The 19606-nt window shown below is 39.3% G+C and overlaps 1 protein-coding gene across 1 annotated transcript in view; it reads left to right on the forward strand.

Annotated features, from left to right (window-relative positions):
• The window catches only part of MIPEP (mitochondrial intermediate peptidase), a 144126-nt gene that overhangs the window by 29623 nt on the left and 94897 nt on the right, over nucleotides 1–19606 (forward strand). Inside the window, exon 11 of the mRNA XM_065420314.1 lies at nucleotides 18513–18666. Within this exon, the coding sequence (XP_065276386.1) occupies nucleotides 18513–18666 (154 nt within the window). The remainder of the gene's footprint in view (nucleotides 1–18512; nucleotides 18667–19606) is intronic.

Below are 19606 nucleotides of genomic sequence, written 5' to 3' on the forward strand. Positions count from 1 at the left end.
GAGGGACTGAACACAACAGGCAGTCATTGAGTGATCCATCCACTCATGTCCACTCCCAGCTTTGGGCAGTCAGAGGCTAGGGACATCCAGAGTATGGGGTTGCATCGATGGACTTATCCTCCACGAACTTAGCTAATTCTTTTTTAAACCCCTGTTATAGTTTTGGCCTTTACAACATCCCCTGGCAACGAGTTCCACAGGTTGAGAGTGCATTGTGTGAAAAAGTACTTCCTTATGTTAGTTTTAAACCCGCTGCCTACTAATTTCATTGGATGACCCCTTATTCTTGTGTTATGTGAAGAAGTAAATAACACTTGTTTATTCACTTTCTCCACACCATTCATGATTTTATAAACCTCTATCGTACCCTCCCCCACCCCCCAAGTTGTCTCTTTTTTCCAAGATGAAAAGTCCCAGTCTTTTTAATCTCTCCTCATATGGAAGCTGTTCCATACCCTTAATCGTTTTTGTTGCCCTTCTCTATGCCTTTTACAATTCTAATATATCTTTTTTGAGGTAGGGTGATCAGAACTCTACACAGTATTCAAGATATGGGTGTACCATGGCTTTATATAGCGTTATTAAGATATTTTCTGTCTTACCTATCCATTTCCTAATGGTTCCTAACATTCTCTTAGTTTTTTGGACTGCTGCTGCACATTGAGTGGATGTTTTCAGAGAACTACCCACAATGACTCCAAGATATTTCATGAGTGGTAACAGCTAATTTAGACGCCATTATTTTGTATGTATAGTTGGGATTATGTTTTCCAATGTGCATTACTTTGCATTTATCAACCGTGAATTTCATCTGCCATTTTGTTGCCAAGTCACTCTCTTTTGAGAGAGCTTTTTGTAACTCTTCGCAGTCTGCTTTGAACTTAACTACCTTGATTAGTTTTGTATCTTCTGCCAGTTTTGTCACCTCACTGTTTATCCCTTTTTCTAGCTCGTTTATGAATGTGAGGGATGGTTTCCCTAGCCTGTTTGCCAAGAGCTGGGAATGGGTGATGTGACGGGTTGTCCCCTCCCGGGATGCAGTCTGGGAGCTATGGGCTCTGAACCCCGACCTGGGCAGGCTTCTCTCATGCTGCTTTGTTGGAGATTTACAGCCAGCCTCACCAGGCCCTGTTATCACCCAATACAACAGCAGGTGGCACCACACACCCAACTGAGTTACCTGTATGCTTTACCTAAGCCACTCAAGGGCAGACAGCCAATTTCCCAGCTCCCCTCGCCTTGCACCCCTGCTGGAGTATAAATCCAGAATTATAACGTCTGACACTGGACAGGGACCTGTGCAAAGTAAGCTCATTAATATAGTTTGCTCTCCCTCGATGTGGGAAAGATACGCAGAAGCTTGTGTTAACCAAGCTGAGATTTTCCCCAGACACTTCATTTAAAGGCACACTAGTTTAGATAAAATATAAAACAAATTTATTAACTATAAAAAGATAGATTTTAAGTGATTACAAGTGATAGCAATCAGATCAAAGCAGATTACCTAGCAAATGAACAAAAATACAAACTAAGTCTAACATACTAGAGGGATAGGATTTGAATTAGCAGTTTCTCACCCTGACTTGATGATACAAGCAGTCCACCAAGTTTCCATACACAGGCTAGAAATCCCTTTAGCCTGGGCCCAGGATTTCCCCCAGTTCAGTCTTTGTTCCTCAGGTGTTTCCAGGAGATTTCTTGAATGGGAAGCGAGGCCCAGAGATGATGTCACTCCCCACCAGATATAGCTTTTCCATGTGGCGGGTATCCTTTGTTTGAAGCTCAGTTTCCAGTCCAACTTGTGGAAAAATACAGGTACCAAAATGGAGTTCAGTGTCATTTGGTCTGGTCACATGCCCTTGCATGTCTTGCTGAGTCATAGCAGCCATTATCCATAGGCTGTCTGGAGCATTTCCGAGAAGGCTCACCAGGTGGGGGATAAGCTTCTCCTAAGGCCTGTTGTTTCCCCTAATGGCCCATTACCTTGAATAGGCCCTTCACAACCAGCTGTCTAGACTGGAAGCATCTTGCCTAGTTGGTGTCACCCAGGTGTAACTACATCTGAAATACAGATACATAATCAATATTCATAACTTCAAATACAAAAATGATACATGCATACGAATAGGATAATTATATTCAGCACATCATAACTTTTCCATAGACATCTCACAAGACGTATCTTGTACAAAATGCATCATAATTATGTCATCATCATGTTATCATACAACTATGAAGAATATGGAATGCAGTGTCACAGGTGACAGAGGATGGATAATTTGATGATTATCTGTTCTTTTCATTCCCTCTGAAGCATCTGGCATTGGCCACTGTCGGAAGACAGGATACGGGGCTACATGGACCTTTGGTCTGACCCAGTATGGCCATTCTTATGTTGAGCAACACTGGTCCTAGTACAGATCCCTGGGGGACACCACTATTTACCCCTCTGTCCATTTTTGAAAATTGGCCATTTATTCCTACTCTGTTTCCTATCTGTTATCCATGAGAGGATCTTATCTCATGACTGCTTACTTTGCTTATGAGCCTTTGCTGAGGGATCTTGTCAAATACTTTCTGAAAGTCCAGGTACACTGTATCCACTAGCTCACCCTTGTCCACGTTTGTTGACCCCCTCCAAGAATTCTAATAGATTTGTGAAGCATGCTTTCCCTTTACAAAAGCCATGTTGACTCTTCCCCAGCAAATCGTGTTCATCTATGTGTCTGACAATTCTGTTCTTCACTATAGTTCCAATGAATTTGCCTGGTACTAAAGTTAGGCTTACTTGCTTGTAACTGCCAGGATCACCTCTGGAACCCTTTTAAAAAATTGGTGTCACATTAGCTATCCTCCAGTCATCTGGTACAGAATCTGATTTAAATGATAGGTTAAATGTTCTTCTGAGTCAAGTATTTTTTGAAAATCATGTTTACCAATCTGAGATTTTCCAATGAGACTGAACAGATAAAAAATGTGGTGATGTTGGTTACAAATAGATTATCCTGCCCATTTTTGTACTGTGAGGAAAAACATTGTTCCTGGTGAAGCATTGTAAAATAACTGGTGAGGTTATTGCATTTAGAAGACAGCCTGGTTGTCATGGTGAAAGGAGTTCTGAAAATTGAACAGATCATGACATTGGGGGTGTACATCTGGGTTTTTTTGTTTTGTTTTTAGTTTACTAAGTCCCTTATCTTGCATCTGGCCTGTGAGAGTGAACCCCTGCACCCCTCTGGAACCCCATTGATTTCAGTGCAGGATTGAGGCCTATGCATGCTTTACCCCCACCATGTGGGACCAGGAATATTTTCACCAAAATGTTTCTAAAGTACATGCAGGAGAGTGAAGGAGAGGTATTTCTGGATTAGAGCACTATCGCTGTTTAGCTCAATTGGTTGAATTTTACACAAAAGTAGGTGGCATTTTTCCACCTCATACAGTTTTCTAGTAAAAATACTGCACTAAGGGCCTGATCAGTTTATAAGTACCTACACGGGGAACAAAAATGGTTTCTTCAATCTAGCATATGGTATAACAGGATCCAGTGGTGGGAAGCTGAAGGTAGACAAATTCAGACTGGAAATAAGGCTCAGTTGTTTACAGTGAATGTAATTAACCACTGGAACAATTTACCAAGGATTGTGATGGATTCTCCATCACTGACAATTTTTAAATGAAGATTGGATGTGTTACTCAAATATATGCTGTAGTTCAAATAGGTATTAATTCAGGGAAGTCCTAAGACATGTGTTATACAGAAGGTCATCAGATTAGATCACAATCCTTCTGGTCTTACCTGTGAATCTATGAATCCTCCACTGCCCTGCTCCTTCTGTAGTAACTTTCACTTACGCAAGGTTGGTTTAAAATACTGTCAGATCACTGTATAAAGGGTAATGACTAGACAAAGTACCTGGCAATGGGGAATCAGGCCCAAAGAGTGAAATTCACTCCCTCATCGCAGAATATTAGTGATTAGATTTTTGCATGGAACTAAGTGTGACGTTGCACTCCAAAATGCCTTATAGAAATATGCTTATGAGTGTAAATATGACATAACTGGAATATGTTTTATGCTAGATATGCCATGTAACATCTTTGTGCAAAGATTATGTTCTTCTGCATGTATCATTCTTGTATCTGAAACTAGAAATATGAAATATAACTCTAAGGTCCTATTGTAATTATGCAAAGTGTGGGCCATTTATGGTGGTTTGGAATCTTGATGGCTCCCATTAACCAGGATAACTGACTGTAGATGGCTCTGTTTACTTGTAAGTCTTTCTGTATACCTGTATGCTGGCAAGTGGGTAATGAAGTCTTACAGTGACATGTGATCATGTCACCTGAACTGGAATCCATCTTTAACCTGGTGCTTTTCCATTTAGAAGGAGGGGTGGGGACCCAGAGAGAGACAAAGGATTCCCGCTTTGTGCCAAAGCGCTATAAGGGGGTGGAACAGAACAAAGGGGCTGCAGTCATGAGACATCCCCTAGCTAACACCTGAGCTGGAACAAGGACTGTACCAGGGGAAAGGACTGGGCCCAGACTAGGAGGAGGCTAGTCTGTCAAAGAAACTTATTGGAACATCTCTGAGGGTGAGATTTACCTGCATTGTTTCCTACTGTATTAGGCTTAGACTTGCATGTTTTATTTTATTTTGCTTGGTAATTCACTTTGTTCTGTCTGTTACTTGGAACCACTTAAATCCTACTTTTTGTATTCAATAAAATCACTTTTTACTTATTAATTAACCCAGAGTATGCATTAATACCTGGGGGGGGGGGGGGGGGGCAAACAGCGGTGCATATCTCTCTATCAGTGTTATAGAGGGCGAACAATTTATGAGTTTACCCTGTATAAACTTTATACAGGGTAAAATGGATTTATTGGGGATTTGGACCCCATTGGGAGCTGGGTATCTGAGTGTTGGAGACAGGAGCACTTCTTAAGCTGTTTTCAGTTAAGCCTGCAGCTTGTGGGGGACGTGGTTAAGACCTGAATCTGTGTTTGCAGCAGGCAAGTGTGTCTGGCTCAAACAAGGCAGGGTTCTGAAGTCCCAGGCTGACAGGGAAAACCGGCTCAGAGGTAGTCCCAGCACATCAGGTGACAGTCCCAAGGGGGTTTCTGTGACCCAACCCGTCACACTAAAGTATTTGCACCAAAACCTTACAGGCTATAAGAACGAGCACTGCCCTCTTACATGACCCTTCTGAATGTCTTCTCTCTGCTCCAATGTGTGCCTTACCTCTGCCCCTACCTTATTGGAGGCCCTCTGCAAGACTATGTTGTCTCCAGTTCACTTCAGTAATTTTCTTTTCAGGCCTGGCTGCACAGAACCCTCAGACATCAGTTATGTAGAGGTAGCCAGCCCATCAGAGTTTCACAGTGTGTCTGAGCTTTAATCATTTTGTGGCCATTTGTTATGATTGTTCATTTCTGATTCAGTCATCAATTATTACCTACCATGAAACTATCTTTGCCATCATCTCTCCTTTCACCCAGGGTTCTGTACAAGTTCCTCAGTACTTTTTGATAAAAATATTTTGTCCTTTCTGATGATTTGAAGCATTCTATAATTTGTGCACCCTGTAATATTTTGGATGTTGCAATAGAAAATATTTCCATTTCAGTCTGTGTTCCACATTGGTTGCATAGTTGTTCCTCTTTCAGTTCTTACTGTGCCTTGTCTTCCAGGTTACACCCCCAGTTTATTCTTCCAGATTCTTTATTTAATAAGAGACTGCATTAGCTTTGCAGATCTTGCTGTAGTGAGGTAGTCATTCTAGTCTGATAGTACTCTGGCTTGTTGTTTGTTTCATTTTTTGTTCTTTCCAGTGACTCATTAATATTTTAGGTGTTTGTCTAGTCTTGAGTGTTCATTGGAAGGTCCACACTTGGATGAATTTCATCCCAAATGACTATTTTTGCTTTTCTGAATAAAATATGTTTTTGTTAAAGATGATTACATGTAATCATCTTTAACAAAAACATATATTATATATAGAGTTTATATAGTGTGTGTGTGTGTGTGTGTGTGTGTGTATACACACACACACACTATAAACTCTATATATAATATATGTTATATAAACTCCAACAAATGGGAAAATTGCTTACTAAACAATTAAAAACCTGTGTTGTCATCTTATATTTAGCTTGTAAGCACTCTGGGGCATGGACCGTCTGTCTGTTATGTCTGCATAGCTGCACAGCAAAATGGAGACCTGAACACTGACTGGGGCTCCCAGGGGCTATCACAATATAAAACTATATAAGTTTATATATATACACACACACACACACACACACACACACACACACACACACACTATATATATATATTGTGATATATATATATATAGTGATATATATATATATAGTGTGTGTGTGTGTGTATATATATATATAGCTTATATCGTTTTATATTGTGATAGCCCCTGGGAGCCCCAGTCAGTGTTCATGTCTCCATTTTGCTGTGCAGCTATGCAGACATAACAGACAGACGGTCCATGCCCCAGAGTGCTTACAAGCTAAATAAAAGATGACAACACAGGTTTTTAATTGTTTAGTAAGCAATTTTCCCATTTGTTGGAGTAGGCATGCATTGCTTAACAGCCAGGAAAGGGAAGAAAACGTACAAAAATCCCTTTTGAAATAAATAAATGAAAAAACTGTTTCCTATTACGTTGTTTTAACTTTTGTTTCAGTGTGCAATATATTTTCTTTCACTGTTGTTCATGTGATTGAGATTTGTAGTCTTGAATGATATTTTGTATAGTTAACATAGTTGTTTAGAAAGAGAAGCCAGCCATGGCCCTAACATGTCTGGAATGGTTAGAAGTCAACTGTGCTGATTCTATTCTATATTTTCTTAGGCTTTGACAAACAATTTTTGTGTGGCAAGAAGGGAAACCAAAACATACAAGTCATATACAGTTGTGAGGGGAGGAGAAAGCACTGTCAGTAGAAAAAATTCTATCCTGAGATCCCAAAAAGCGATGGGGTCCCAAGCACAAAATTGATTAATTTTTTAGAACCTATTGTGCTATCTTTACTAATGTTGATTAGTACCTTGCTCTTAAACTAGTCCTTTAGGAACTGTTGGAACTAATGATGGAGTGCAGCAATGTTCTTCTTGAGGGTGACACAATCTGATCCTTAATTAACTTATTCCTCAATCATCTTGAGTTTTACTTAAATATACTACTACTACTTGAATCCATCACTTCAACTAGAATTGCATTCCCTTTAGTCACCATGCTATCTGTAAAATGACACCTCCTTAAATTCCTTTTAATATATATGTTTTGTTTTAACTTCATATAGTATTAGGGACATTTGTCTAGGTAAATTCAAATGGAATCCCATCCTTAATTTTAAAATGCTTGATAATTAAAATTGGGTGCCTTCATCCCTCTCCTCTACAGAATATCATACATCCTGATCAGTTTGAGCCAGTACATTAATAATAAAATGGAATACATATTGTATCAGTTTGTCCCTGTTTTCAGTCATTGTTTTTGCTATTGTTAATGGTCAATAAAGTGAACATAGGTGCTATATTGTAGACTGAACATCAGGAGGAGCTCCAGACTCACATGCAGAGCAAACTCTTCTTACGCCCAGTTCATCTGTCCACAATCAAGTTGTTTTTCTCAGCTTTCATCGAGTCTTTTCCCTGGAAACTTGATCCCACTTCAAAAGCGTAGGTCTCCTACCAGGCAGTAACAGGATAGTTTGCTTAATATACTTTTAAGAAAATTCATTTAAAAAATATTGTCTTCAGCTTTAAAAAAAATTATGTCAGTTGAATGTTTTTGTATCCATAACTTAAATGGCAAAGATGATAGAATGAATATACGTGTATATTTAACAGACATTGGAGGCAGAAGTCTGAAATGTGTATTATCAGTGTCCTTATAAGAAGATAGAATAATTAGGAGAACCTCAAGAATTTTGGCAACATAGAGGTGATAAAACAGTGAATGCTAGAACATGCTTCACCTCAGACAAGTAAGAAGTTGTTTAATGTGTATCTTATAAAATATAATATTATGACTAAGTTTTAGTGCAGAAAAATACCATAATGTTAAGTAAATGATGACAGTATATCTCAGCCAGTGCTAATAATAGTAGACGTACTCCCTAAGGGGCTGATCCTGCAAAGACTTATGCACGTGAATAGTCTCACTGAGTTCTCCTAGGTAATATCGGTAGGTCATGCCTGGGAGAAAGGCTGAATGTTGACATAATTGTTGCTTGCCCTGTTTTGCTAGCAAAAGTTACTTACCAGTCTGGGCTGGTTTTTTTGGAGGGGTGCGGGTGGGGACTCTGACTCATTTTTTTGAAGTTGTGCTAAATTAAGTTTGTTTCTAAATGTGGACACTGACAAATGTGTATTTCTTTGCCCTCTATGGTGACCACTATCTGTGGGGCTGTAGGGATAAACCAGGTAGAATTAGGGATGAATATATTAATTGTGAAGGAAGCCTGTTTCCCACTATGGAGAAAGTAGAAGCTAGCCAAGTAACTGGAGAAATTTTGTATCCCAGGGAAACTAGCTATATAGAAGTTACTAAAATAACTTGGCCCTTCCTCCAGCTTTCTTGTGGGCTCTGAAGTCAGGCTTTTTGCTTCACCAGGAGTAAAAAGGATTTCCCACTTTTCCACAGTGGAAGGGAAAATACCAAGGTGCCTCGATATAACTGTGCATGAATCTTTGACTTTTCAGGGAGAGCTAGTAACTGTCAAAGGCTCTCCCTCAGATTCAGGGAATTACTTCCTGGCATTCTGAGCCTCAGTGTAGAGGAAGCTTCTGGCTCTTGATGAAGCAAGAGAGCGAGAACTGCTCAGGGAGCACTTCAAGATGTTTCTCCTTTTTTCTGTTTTTTACCATTTCTGGTTTGGGTAGCCTGGGGAGAGTGCTCCCATGCTGAAGAGAATCAGCCGTTTTAGAGAGATTGCTTTTAAATATACCCTAAAAAACATATCGACCCCCACCCCAAGTGAAGGAAAATGTGGTAAAACTCTCACTTGTCCTGTTTAGCTAGAAACCTACAATTCAAGAGTAACATAAGGTTTAAAAAGAAACAGGAAATCACAGTTCTGCCAAATTACCACCTCACAGAGACAGAACGTTCCATAACTGTTTAGGCATTTGTACTGCATCCATCACTGCTGGATCTGAGCACCTGTCTTGAGTAGACCGTGTTCAAGAATATGACTGAAATCTCATTATCTGCCTCTGTGCATTGAAGTAAAGCACCCAACTTGTCAGTGTCTAGATTAGTGGACGTGGCATGTTAGAGAAAATCCTGACAGTTAATTAAAAAAAAAAAAAAAAGTACTGTGTATTTTTCAGGCAGGATCAGGAGTTTCCAGTAAACATGCATATTGTGACTTTATCTAGCTAAGTGAAGGGATCAGAAAATATATTCAGGCTTGTTATTCAGTTGCTTACTGTATGATGTGCTGTTAGTTGGTAATGGGTTGTATAAATGTTTTGAAGTACAGTGGAGTCACATCATACGTGCATTTAACTTACGCAAATTCAACTATACGCGTGCAATGAGCGTATGCCCCGGAGTGAGCGTGAGATGGGAGACGTGAATCTGCTGTTCGCTCAGTCGGTCTCAGTTCCTGCGTGCCTCTCATAGTGTGAGCATCTCGCCGTGCTGAGTGTGATTCTAGTGTTTAAAGATACGTATTTTTCATACAACATGGCCCCTAAATGCAAGCCAACTACTTCATCTGGTGCTCAACCAAAGAAACAGCGATCTGTTCCAATGCTGGAGGAAAAACTGGCTGTGTTGGACTTATTGAGAGACGGTATGTCGGTCTCCAGCATGGCGCGTAAATATGGCCGCAATAAATCTAGGATCCGTGCCCTCAAGATTCGAGAGAGAGAAATTCGTCAAGCCGTGGTATCAAGTGCTCCAATAACTGCTAAGGTGACGAGCCAGGTGCGTGATAAGACTTTAGTGAAGACTGAAAAGGCATTAAACTTATGGCTGGAAGACATGAAGCGTAAATGTGTGCCTATCGATGGCAACACGTTGCGAGAAAAGGCTCTTAGCCTCTACGTGCTGTTCAAACCTCCCGCTGACAGCCTTCTGATGAGAAGGAATTCAAAGCCAGCCAAGGTTGGCTTAACAGTTTTAGGAACCGCTTCAACCTCAAAAATGTGCAGACTACTTGTGAAGCTGCATCTGCTGATGAAGAGGCAGCAAAAGCCTACCCCAAACAATTAAAGAAAATCATAGAAGAAAAGGGCTATCTTCTGAAACAAGTAATGCTGATGAGACTGGGCTCTTCTGGAAAAAAATGCCCAACCGCACTTACATTTCGAAATAAGAAAGACAAGCCCCTGGCTTCAAAGCAGCTAAAGACCGTGTGACTGTGTTGTTTTGTGGCAATGCGGCTGGGAATTTAATAAAACCGGGCTTGCGCTACAGGGCTGCAAATCCCCGTGCCCTAAAAGGCAAGAACAAAAATCTCCTGCCTGTGTTCTGGCAATCAAATAAAAGGGCTTGGGTGACGGCAGTATTATTTCTGGATTGGTTCCACAAATGTTTCATTCCGGAGGTCAAGCGGTACCTCGAAGAGAAAGGACTTGACCTTAAAGTGTTGCTGATCGTAGACCATGCTCCTGGCCACCGAGGCACTCCGGTTTGTGCATAACAACGTTGAAGTCGTCTTTCTCCCCCCCAATACCACCTCCATCCTCCAACCTCTCGACCAAGGCGTGATTCGCTGTTTCAAGGCCATGTACATGAGGCTTACGTTCTCACGGATACGTAGCACTGAGGATGCTGATCCCAATCTTAATGTGATGGAGTGTTGCAAGTCCTTCAACATCGCCGATTGCATCACTTATATTAAACAGGCAATGGATACAGTCAAGCCTGAAACAGTCAATGCATGTTGGCGAAACCTATGGAAAGAATGTGTGAATGATTCTAAGGGTTTCCCGACATTGACAAAGAAGTGAAATGCATTGTTCAGGAGGCCAGGCAAGTGGGTGGTGCTGGCTTCGTCGACATCCTTGAGGAAGAAATTGAAGAATTAATTGAGAGCTTTAGAGAAACATTGACTAACGAAGACTTAGAGGAACTGATAAAATCATCTGCAGAAGACGAAGATGATGACGACGAACAGGAAGAGCCAGTAAGTTGGAATCTTCATAAATTTGCTGAAGTGTTCCAAGCAGCGAAACACTTGAATGATTTAATTTCTGAATACGATCCCTCTATGGAACGAAGCCTCAAAATCACACGTTGTATTACAGATGATTTGAGACCGTATCAAGAAATGTTTGAGCAGCTCAAGAGACAGCAGCAACAGTTGCCTATCACCATGTTTTTCAAGAAAAAACAACCAGCAGCAGATGAGCCTGACCCATCGTCTCCTGGATCGACATCAAGCCCTGATGACCCCCCAATAGTGTCATTGTCATCGTAGACTAGCAAGAATATCCAGGATGAATGGTGAGTGGTTAGGTTTACTGTTTTCCTTTTTTATTCGTTCATTCTTCTGACTCTCTCTTTCTCTCTCTTTTATGTAATTAGAAATACAGTACTGTAAAATTATATTTTGCATATGTACTCTTTATTGTATACTGTACATTACTGTACACATTATACATTTATACATATTACTGTACAGGGTTGCATACTGTACACAAAACCATGTATACTGTACTTTATGGGCGATTTAAGGGATTTTCAAGGGTAATTTTGACTATACGCGATTTTCGCCTTGCGCGCTGACTTTAGAACCTAACCCCCACGTAAGATGCAACTCCACTGTATATCAGTAATGTGACCTGACTTACAAATATTTTGTTATCTATAATTTGGTTTCAGTTACTGCTGAGTATCTCCTTGGTCTGATATCTTGCATTCATAAGAGCTAAAGGAATTAAGGTAATATCAGGAAAGCATAGTATATGTTACATACCACGTTAACCAGATTAACCAGATTTATAAAAATAGTAAATTTGCCTTTTGGCAGCCAAGTGATAACTTACATGGTAAATGGGTCAAAAAGCAGAGTCACAGCAAACATCAGACTGATCTCTTTATAACGATCTGTTTTTAAAGTTGTCTTTCATCAGTTCTGAACAATCTTACGTTGTAAGTGAATTAGTTTGGTTTTAGAGCTCAATTATCTGAATTAACAAACTACCCTGAAGGTACAATTAACGGAAAAGAGAAAGGGAACATAAAATAGTTGACAACTTGTGGGGAAGCACACAGTGTAAAAAAAACCCAAACAATCTCCCCAAAATCACCAACTCTATGAATTCTCTCCTTTCAGGTAAAGGTTTAAATGTCAGAGTTTATTGACCGGTAATGATCATTGGAAAGGGCTTTTCCTTGTTTTGATCTCTCTTCTAGTTAACCCCATGGGCTCCTCTCCCTTTTATCTTGTACTTAAGTTGTTTTCCAACTTTCTTTTAATGTTTGTGGGGAGCAAAAATCAGCCCTAGATTTTTGTCATATTAGAGTTAGTAACATTATATTTCTGTATTTTATTGATTATAGTGAGAAAAAGAGCCTTGTGAAAAACGAGAAAATGTCCAGATCTTTCAGATTTTACAGTTAATGCCTGCCAATAACAAGCCTTGCCAAGCGGCTAATTTGTAATTTACAGGTCTTAATGTTTAGTCCTTAGTGATATTTGAGTAAATATCATCATTCTTTGATGTCCAAGTTTATCAAAAGCATTTTGAATGGCGTAGATGAAAGTCATGGTGCACAAAACAGTCTTAGTTTCTTTCCAAATGAACAGGTTAAATGAAAGCCGTTTTAGAAGCTTGCATTTTATTTAGACTCAGTGAAGTCATACAAGCTTAGAAATAATTATTTATAATGAAACACCCCGTCCTTGTTCTTTATAGCAACACTGCCTTTTTGTTTGATGTATACTATTCTTGAAGAATAACCCCACCCCATTGTGTCACTTCATTTTGTTAAATCAGTTAGATGCATGAGTTTTTAAAAATAGTGCTGAGCCACATACTTTAAGATGTCTAGATTTCTCCTATAGTTCATCTTTTAATATAAACCAGGATTTCACATCAAAGAAGCTGTTGTATTTGGTATTTCTGCTTTCTTTGAGAGTGTATTGTGACTTCTTGTTGAAAATCTCTACACTCATCTTCTGCCACTAAGTGCATTATTAAAATAGTTCAGGTTTTTTGGCATGGATTTTGATACAACGTGCAAATTCCTTGGCTTTAGAAAACACTCAGGGGGGCAGAGTTTGGGGAATTTGCTAAAAGATGGATAACGAAAGCAAGGAAACTAAGTTCATTATTTACTCTATTGCATCACTGTATTACAGGATTTCGGAAGCGTACCCTGTTGTATATACCGTACATGCTGCTATTCCTACAGGCACAACAGGGTAATTTAAGGGGCATCATTACCGTAAAATCATACTGGTGTCTGATTTTTTTTTTTACCTAAGGTAACTAATTGAAAGGTTAAAGGAGATGAAAAAGCATTGTTGATTTACTTCATGTATTTGACAGCACTTTGTGCATAGTCATTTTCACGGTTTCTCCCATGTAGGTAAGTAGGTAGTTTTACCCTCAGTTTGTTGGGTTTTTACACAGCAACAAGTGAGACAAACAACTTACAATCACATTTTTTCGCTGTATTTTAACACCACAAACATTACCAGAGGCACTTGATGGCAAAGTTACTATTTGAAACTATTTTTTAATTAATTTTTAAAAATTGACTAAATTTCCAGTTAGCAGTGGCCCTTTACAGATGGAGAAACCCAGCCTTACCTCATACTTAAGGCCCTTAGCCTTCAGTTTTTACTGATTTTTTTTTTTTAACTGAACATTTCCCAGATTTTACAAAAGCTGTGGTTCATTTTTTTAAATGATTTTTTTTCACTCAAATTTTGGATTATTAAAGTACATGAAAATACTGATTACATTAAGGATATCCAATACATTACATTAGATAGATGTGTTTACATTAATAATTAATATAAGTGTAAATGAAAGGTTGTTAAAGTAAAGGCAGTGTAGTGGAAAAAACACGTGTGTGTATGTATACATACTGTTAAAGTACAGTTCTTAAAACCATAGAAATGTAGGGCTGGAAGGGACCTTGAGAGGTCATCTAGTTCAGCTCATGCTGAGGGAGGACGAAATAAACCTAGACCATCCATGAAATAAACCATAGCATTAAACTGCTTTTACTTTTATTACTCTTACTTTTCTCCGTTACTTTTCTTCCTCTCCCCCAATATTAACTCTGATATTTACCTAGAAAACTGTTAAGTTAGTTTTTGGCACTCCAGTTTTTTAATTTTTGTAATAAACACTGAAAAATTCCTGTGAATTTTTAAACAAAGAATAAACCAAAAACAACTCTAATACATTCTCAGGCAGCATTTGTCTTCCTTTGCCTTCCTGGAAATATTTTTGTTGGTTTGTGTGTGTACAATGAAATCAATATTTACCGATTTAAAAATGCAATCCTTCCAAGCTTAATTATAAATGCCTTTATAGGCAGATTCAGTTGCTGACAATGCCTCAGAATGAGACCAGCATACCACGATGAGCATTCTAACCGTCTAACAGGTCTAGCAGATTGCATGTGGGGGGACAGATAAGCAAACGGTAACATCAGGAGAAACTGTGCATGCTTAGACACAATCTCCCCAATATATGTCCCCTACTCAGGGCTCGTGTTTAAATAGTGGCATTTGTGGCACTTGTGTTTCCACAGCATGATGAGGGCCTGATCCTGATTAAATATTAACAATGGAGAAGTTGTGTGACTAGGCCAAGGTCACATAACAAGTCTGAGGCATTGTCAGAACTGAATCTTCCTATAAAGGCATTTATAATTAGGCTTGGACGGTATCCTTCCCAGTGAATGGCTGTACCTGTGCTCCGCATAATACAGTGAGTGAAGAGAGGAGCTGTTGTAAAGAGGCCCTAGGCTTTTGGCGTGTCTATCTAGTTCTGCATGATTGCTGAAGATCTATAGTTAGAGATAATCCTTGTCCCAGGAGCTTACAATCTAATTACACAGACAAACAAGATATAAACAAACATGTCTTGTTAGCCAACCTTCTTTAAAAAAAAAAAAAAAAAAGTACAGTCCACTTGCGCCCCTCTTCCTCTACATTGTCCACAGGCCCAGCCAGCTTGTTGACCCAATCTGTCTCCTTTCCATTCTGTCTGCTCCACTACAACACTATCTGCTTTCCTCCCAAATCAGATGATGCTTGTGTAACTCAGAGTATGTAAAGGCAAGCCGTGTGGTTCCAGCTGCTCTCCTTCCCTCCCCTCCATCTCAGCATGGGGGTATATTCATGGAGGCAGCTTTTGCCTCAGGGTCCCCTAAGGTGGGGGCAATGGGTCAACATATCCTCTCCTACCTCTACAATCCATGCACTCCAGTAGTTCTTCCCTCCCCACCACTAAAAATAGAGAGAGGAAAATTACCTACATCTTCTGGAACACAGAGATTTATATTCACTTTTGTGCAGCACTTTGAGCTTCTTTGGTAAAAGGTATTATATGAATGTAAAATATTATGATTTGCTTGTGCCTTTTTCAAGCAAACATATTTTAAAACATCATGCTAATATAACATTTCCATTGGGTTTCGGCAATAGCAGAAAACATACTGTCGTCTTTTAACATAGTTGAAATAATGTGCCTGGCAATACATCCACATGACCTTATCATCAGGTCTTGCATCATCCCTTTAGAAAGTACTGTGCGATTCTGATCTCTGCATATGTATATGAAATCCCATACCACAAATATTGACTTTATTTTTTATCTTTAGAAGGTATGCTTCACAAATGTATTTATAATGTAACTATCACTGTATTGTTATGGGTGCTCCGTGTACTTCCAGTACTTTCATATGAATCAAATACAACAAATCGTAATGTTTGGATCTAAGATTCAGACTCTTTCCAAATTTGTCCTATTTATTTGAAAATTCTTCACGCTGTTCTTTCAAAATGGGCACCAATTGAACTGAAATATTATCAGACCAAAAAACAGAACAGCCTTGTCTCTTATTCCATTCTTAATTTCTTTTGGAATACATTATTATAATATCTATAATGATAAGAATCATATACTTCCCGAAAAATCCTTACTTTACATTGTTGTCTTGAACTTTCTCTTGTCAGGTGATAAATCATGTGCTACAGGCATGAGTATAATACAAAAGGGAAATTGGGTTCTTAAAAATTCGATCTTCTAATAGCTATGTAGACTGACAAAATAAGATATCAAAACAATGTGTATAAAGACAGTAAGCTTTCACAGTAATTACTAAGTCTTTCCACATTTTTTTAAAAAGAACCATTAAAACACAAATTTGCTGTTTGTGCTCAGGTCAGTACTGGAATCAACTCCAGAGAGAGTGGTATAGTAAGACTAACGTGCTTTGGCAGAGGTTTTTGAGAGGTTTGCACAGTAGCCGTCCTTCTGAGCTGGGTTAGACAACACGGTAAAAACTCTCGAGTCTGTCTGAGCTTTTTCTACTACAGTTTACAACAGTGCTACTACTGCTGGAGCTGCACCTGTTAGGAATTACAGGGCTGAAAAACAGTAGCATAGATGCAGTCTAGGTACTGTACTTTACAGTACTATGAAGTGTACCTGCATGCAGAGACAGCAGCCATTTTGTTCTCACAGTTGCTGTGTGTGCTGTTATGGAAGACAGACAGACAGACAGAGACACACACACACACACACACACACACACACACTCTCTCTCTCTCTCTCTCTCTCTCTCTCTCTCTCTCATGGAGACTTGTGTTCTGTCTTTTTATTTTCTTTAATCTAAAATGATGCCTTTTAGGCTGGAAGCATATGTTTTGCTCTTTGGAGACTTATCAATGATAAAGGAGGAAAGTGTGTCCTTTTTTTTTTGTTTTTTGTTTTTTTGCTGTGTCACACCCCAAAGTGCAGCTGTTACATAAGTGGGGTGAGTTTAAATGGTGCTGCCTGTATTGGGGGAAGTAATGACCAGTACAATACCCTTTCAGAATTCTTGGGGTTTTTTCTGTGTTCTGTTATAGTTAAAATCAGAATGATACACACGCAAGAAGCCAGAAATAAAATCTGGGTGGAGTGTGCAAATATGCGAAGTCTTGAAACTAAACATCTCCACTAGCTTCAACAAATGTTGCCATGGTGGTAGCAAAATACTGCTGGAGTGCATTATTGGGATAATATAAAAGATGGTGGGGGAAAAAACAAACCCACATTGAAATGCTTAAAAGAACGGGTGTAGTGGCTTAGAGCGCTAATCCTGTCCCGCTGTGCACCACAGCCTACTAAAGTTGGGTAGTGAATTGTAACTGCAGTTATAAGCAACATGACTCCAAAAGACGATGCCAAAGTGTGTTTAGTTCTAAGGCACTGTCTTTTGTGTATGTTGGGGTGAGGAGGAAGGAGGGGTGAGCAGTTTGGATGAAGAGTAACTGACTCTTTCACAGCTTAGCTATAGTTAAGCCTTTTGATCAGAGGCTTTAAAATAACAGGGTTCTAAATGTTTGGTGTTCAGCTGTTGTAGTCTTCCTGATGCAAATTTAGACTTCAGTGACTACTGATTGGTCAGGGAGAAATAAAAAAAAAAATGACATGAAAGAGGAAAAGCATATAAGATGGAAGGAGCAATGATCTTCTAAAGAAAAAGCCACACTAAGAGTGCAGTCATTCAGTACTCTGGAGCCTGGAAGAAATGGCAGATGTAAGGGCAGCTGCTCCCTTGGCTAGTGTGTATCAATTGTTGGCAATTTGTATGCAAATCCAGGAAGCAGGGATGTTTTTGTGATTGAGGGCCATGCAAGAATCAGGCACTAGGCATTCTGTTCCCAGTTTTGTCACAGACTGTGACCTTGGGCAGGTCACTTAAGCCCCAGCTTTCTTAAGTGTTCACTAATTTTGGATACCTCAATTTTTGGTGCCCAGTTTGCGACATGTAGGGACTGATTATCAGGGATTCTGAGCACTAGGTTGCTTAGGTCTCTAAGGCACTTTCATCCATTCTTACAACTTTTTTGCAGTTTTGGCATTTTGTTGTGTCCTTTGTATTATCCCTATAATGCATGCTACAATATCTTGCTATTCATCTGGCAACATTTGTTCGTGATAGACAAGCTGTTTAGTTCAACTCAGTTTGAGCTAGGGGTGCTCAGCACCTATGAAAATAGTGTCCTTCATGTGTCAAGTTGGGTACTCAAAATTAAAGACTTAAACTAGTGGATGCTTTTGAAATGTTGTGCCTTAACCGCTGCCTCACTTTCCCTATTTGAAAAATTAGGTTATTTATTCTCAACAAGGGTGTTGTGAGATTTAATTCATTTGTACTTGTGAGATGCTGGGATACAGAAGATGAGCACCATAAAGTGCCTATAATAAGTAAATCAAGACCATATTTTACACCTCCGATTGTAAAGCTCAACAAATATTTTGACTCTTTTTTTGTTTGTTTTCTTAGGTATAACATTGAGCCCAGTTTGTACTGTCCATTTTTCTCTCTTGGAGCATGTATGGAAGGTCTGAACTTCTTGTTCAATCAGCTCCTAGGAATCTCTCTCTATGCAGAGCAAACTGAGAAAGGAGAGCTCTGGTGTGAAGATGTTCGCAAACTGGTGAGAATTCTAATTCCTAACAGTCTTAAACACAAAAGCGTATGGTAGAGTTGCTCATGTGGTCTCTTAAGAGACAAGGAACAGGTTTTCAAAGGTATTTAGGTGCCAAAGGATGCAGATAGGCATCTATTGGGATTTTCAGAATTGCGTAGGGCATTTATCTCCAATTGAAGTCAATGATAGGTGACTAGTCACTTGCGAAAATGCCTATCTGCATCTGTAGGCGCCTAAATGTCTTGAAAAATCTCTCCCCAAGTGAAAGATGCCAGATTCAGAATGGCTGGGTCTCTCCATAGAGAGAAACAGAGAGAGAATTGTATTTTCTGAATTAAACCTGAAATAATGTACATGGTTGTTAACTCATGCAGCTACAAATGTGCATTCTTACTGTGTAGGGCTTTTACTCTTCCCTTCTTTCCTATTGTGCATGTCTTATTTTCTTATTTGACTCAAGCCTTTCTATTTCTGGCTTGTTCTGTAGGATGGAAGTAGCAGACATGGACTGCTCTCTATTTGCCATTTTGCTCTGTTCTTTTGTCCTTCCACTCCCTCCCAGTATTCTCCAGTGGGCATCCTCCCTCCCTCTCTTCCACTTCCAAACTCAGCCTCCAGTGAGGACTGCTGCTCCTCAAATCCTCAGTGGTTAATCTACCAGTTCTGGCTATCCTCTCATATCTGTCTCCTTGGTAAATCAACTCCTGCTGTACTTAATTTATGTTCTGCAGCCCTGGAGTAGTTAACTTGCCATCTGATGGTAAAAGATGGGGTGGTTATTTTTATTGTGTGAGAGTAATCAGTTTGTATAAACTGCAGAAATTTGTGCCGTTTGAAGGTCAAGCTTTGAAATATTTTGTACATCAATATTTCAACTGCAGTAGAATAAATTATTCCTATATTATTTTTTATGTAAAAGTATAATGTGCTGCAAAATATATGCAGT

This window comes from Emys orbicularis, chromosome 1 (assembly GCF_028017835.1).
Source record: "Emys orbicularis isolate rEmyOrb1 chromosome 1, rEmyOrb1.hap1, whole genome shotgun sequence".
NCBI classification, from domain to species: domain Eukaryota; kingdom Metazoa; phylum Chordata; order Testudines; family Emydidae; genus Emys; species Emys orbicularis.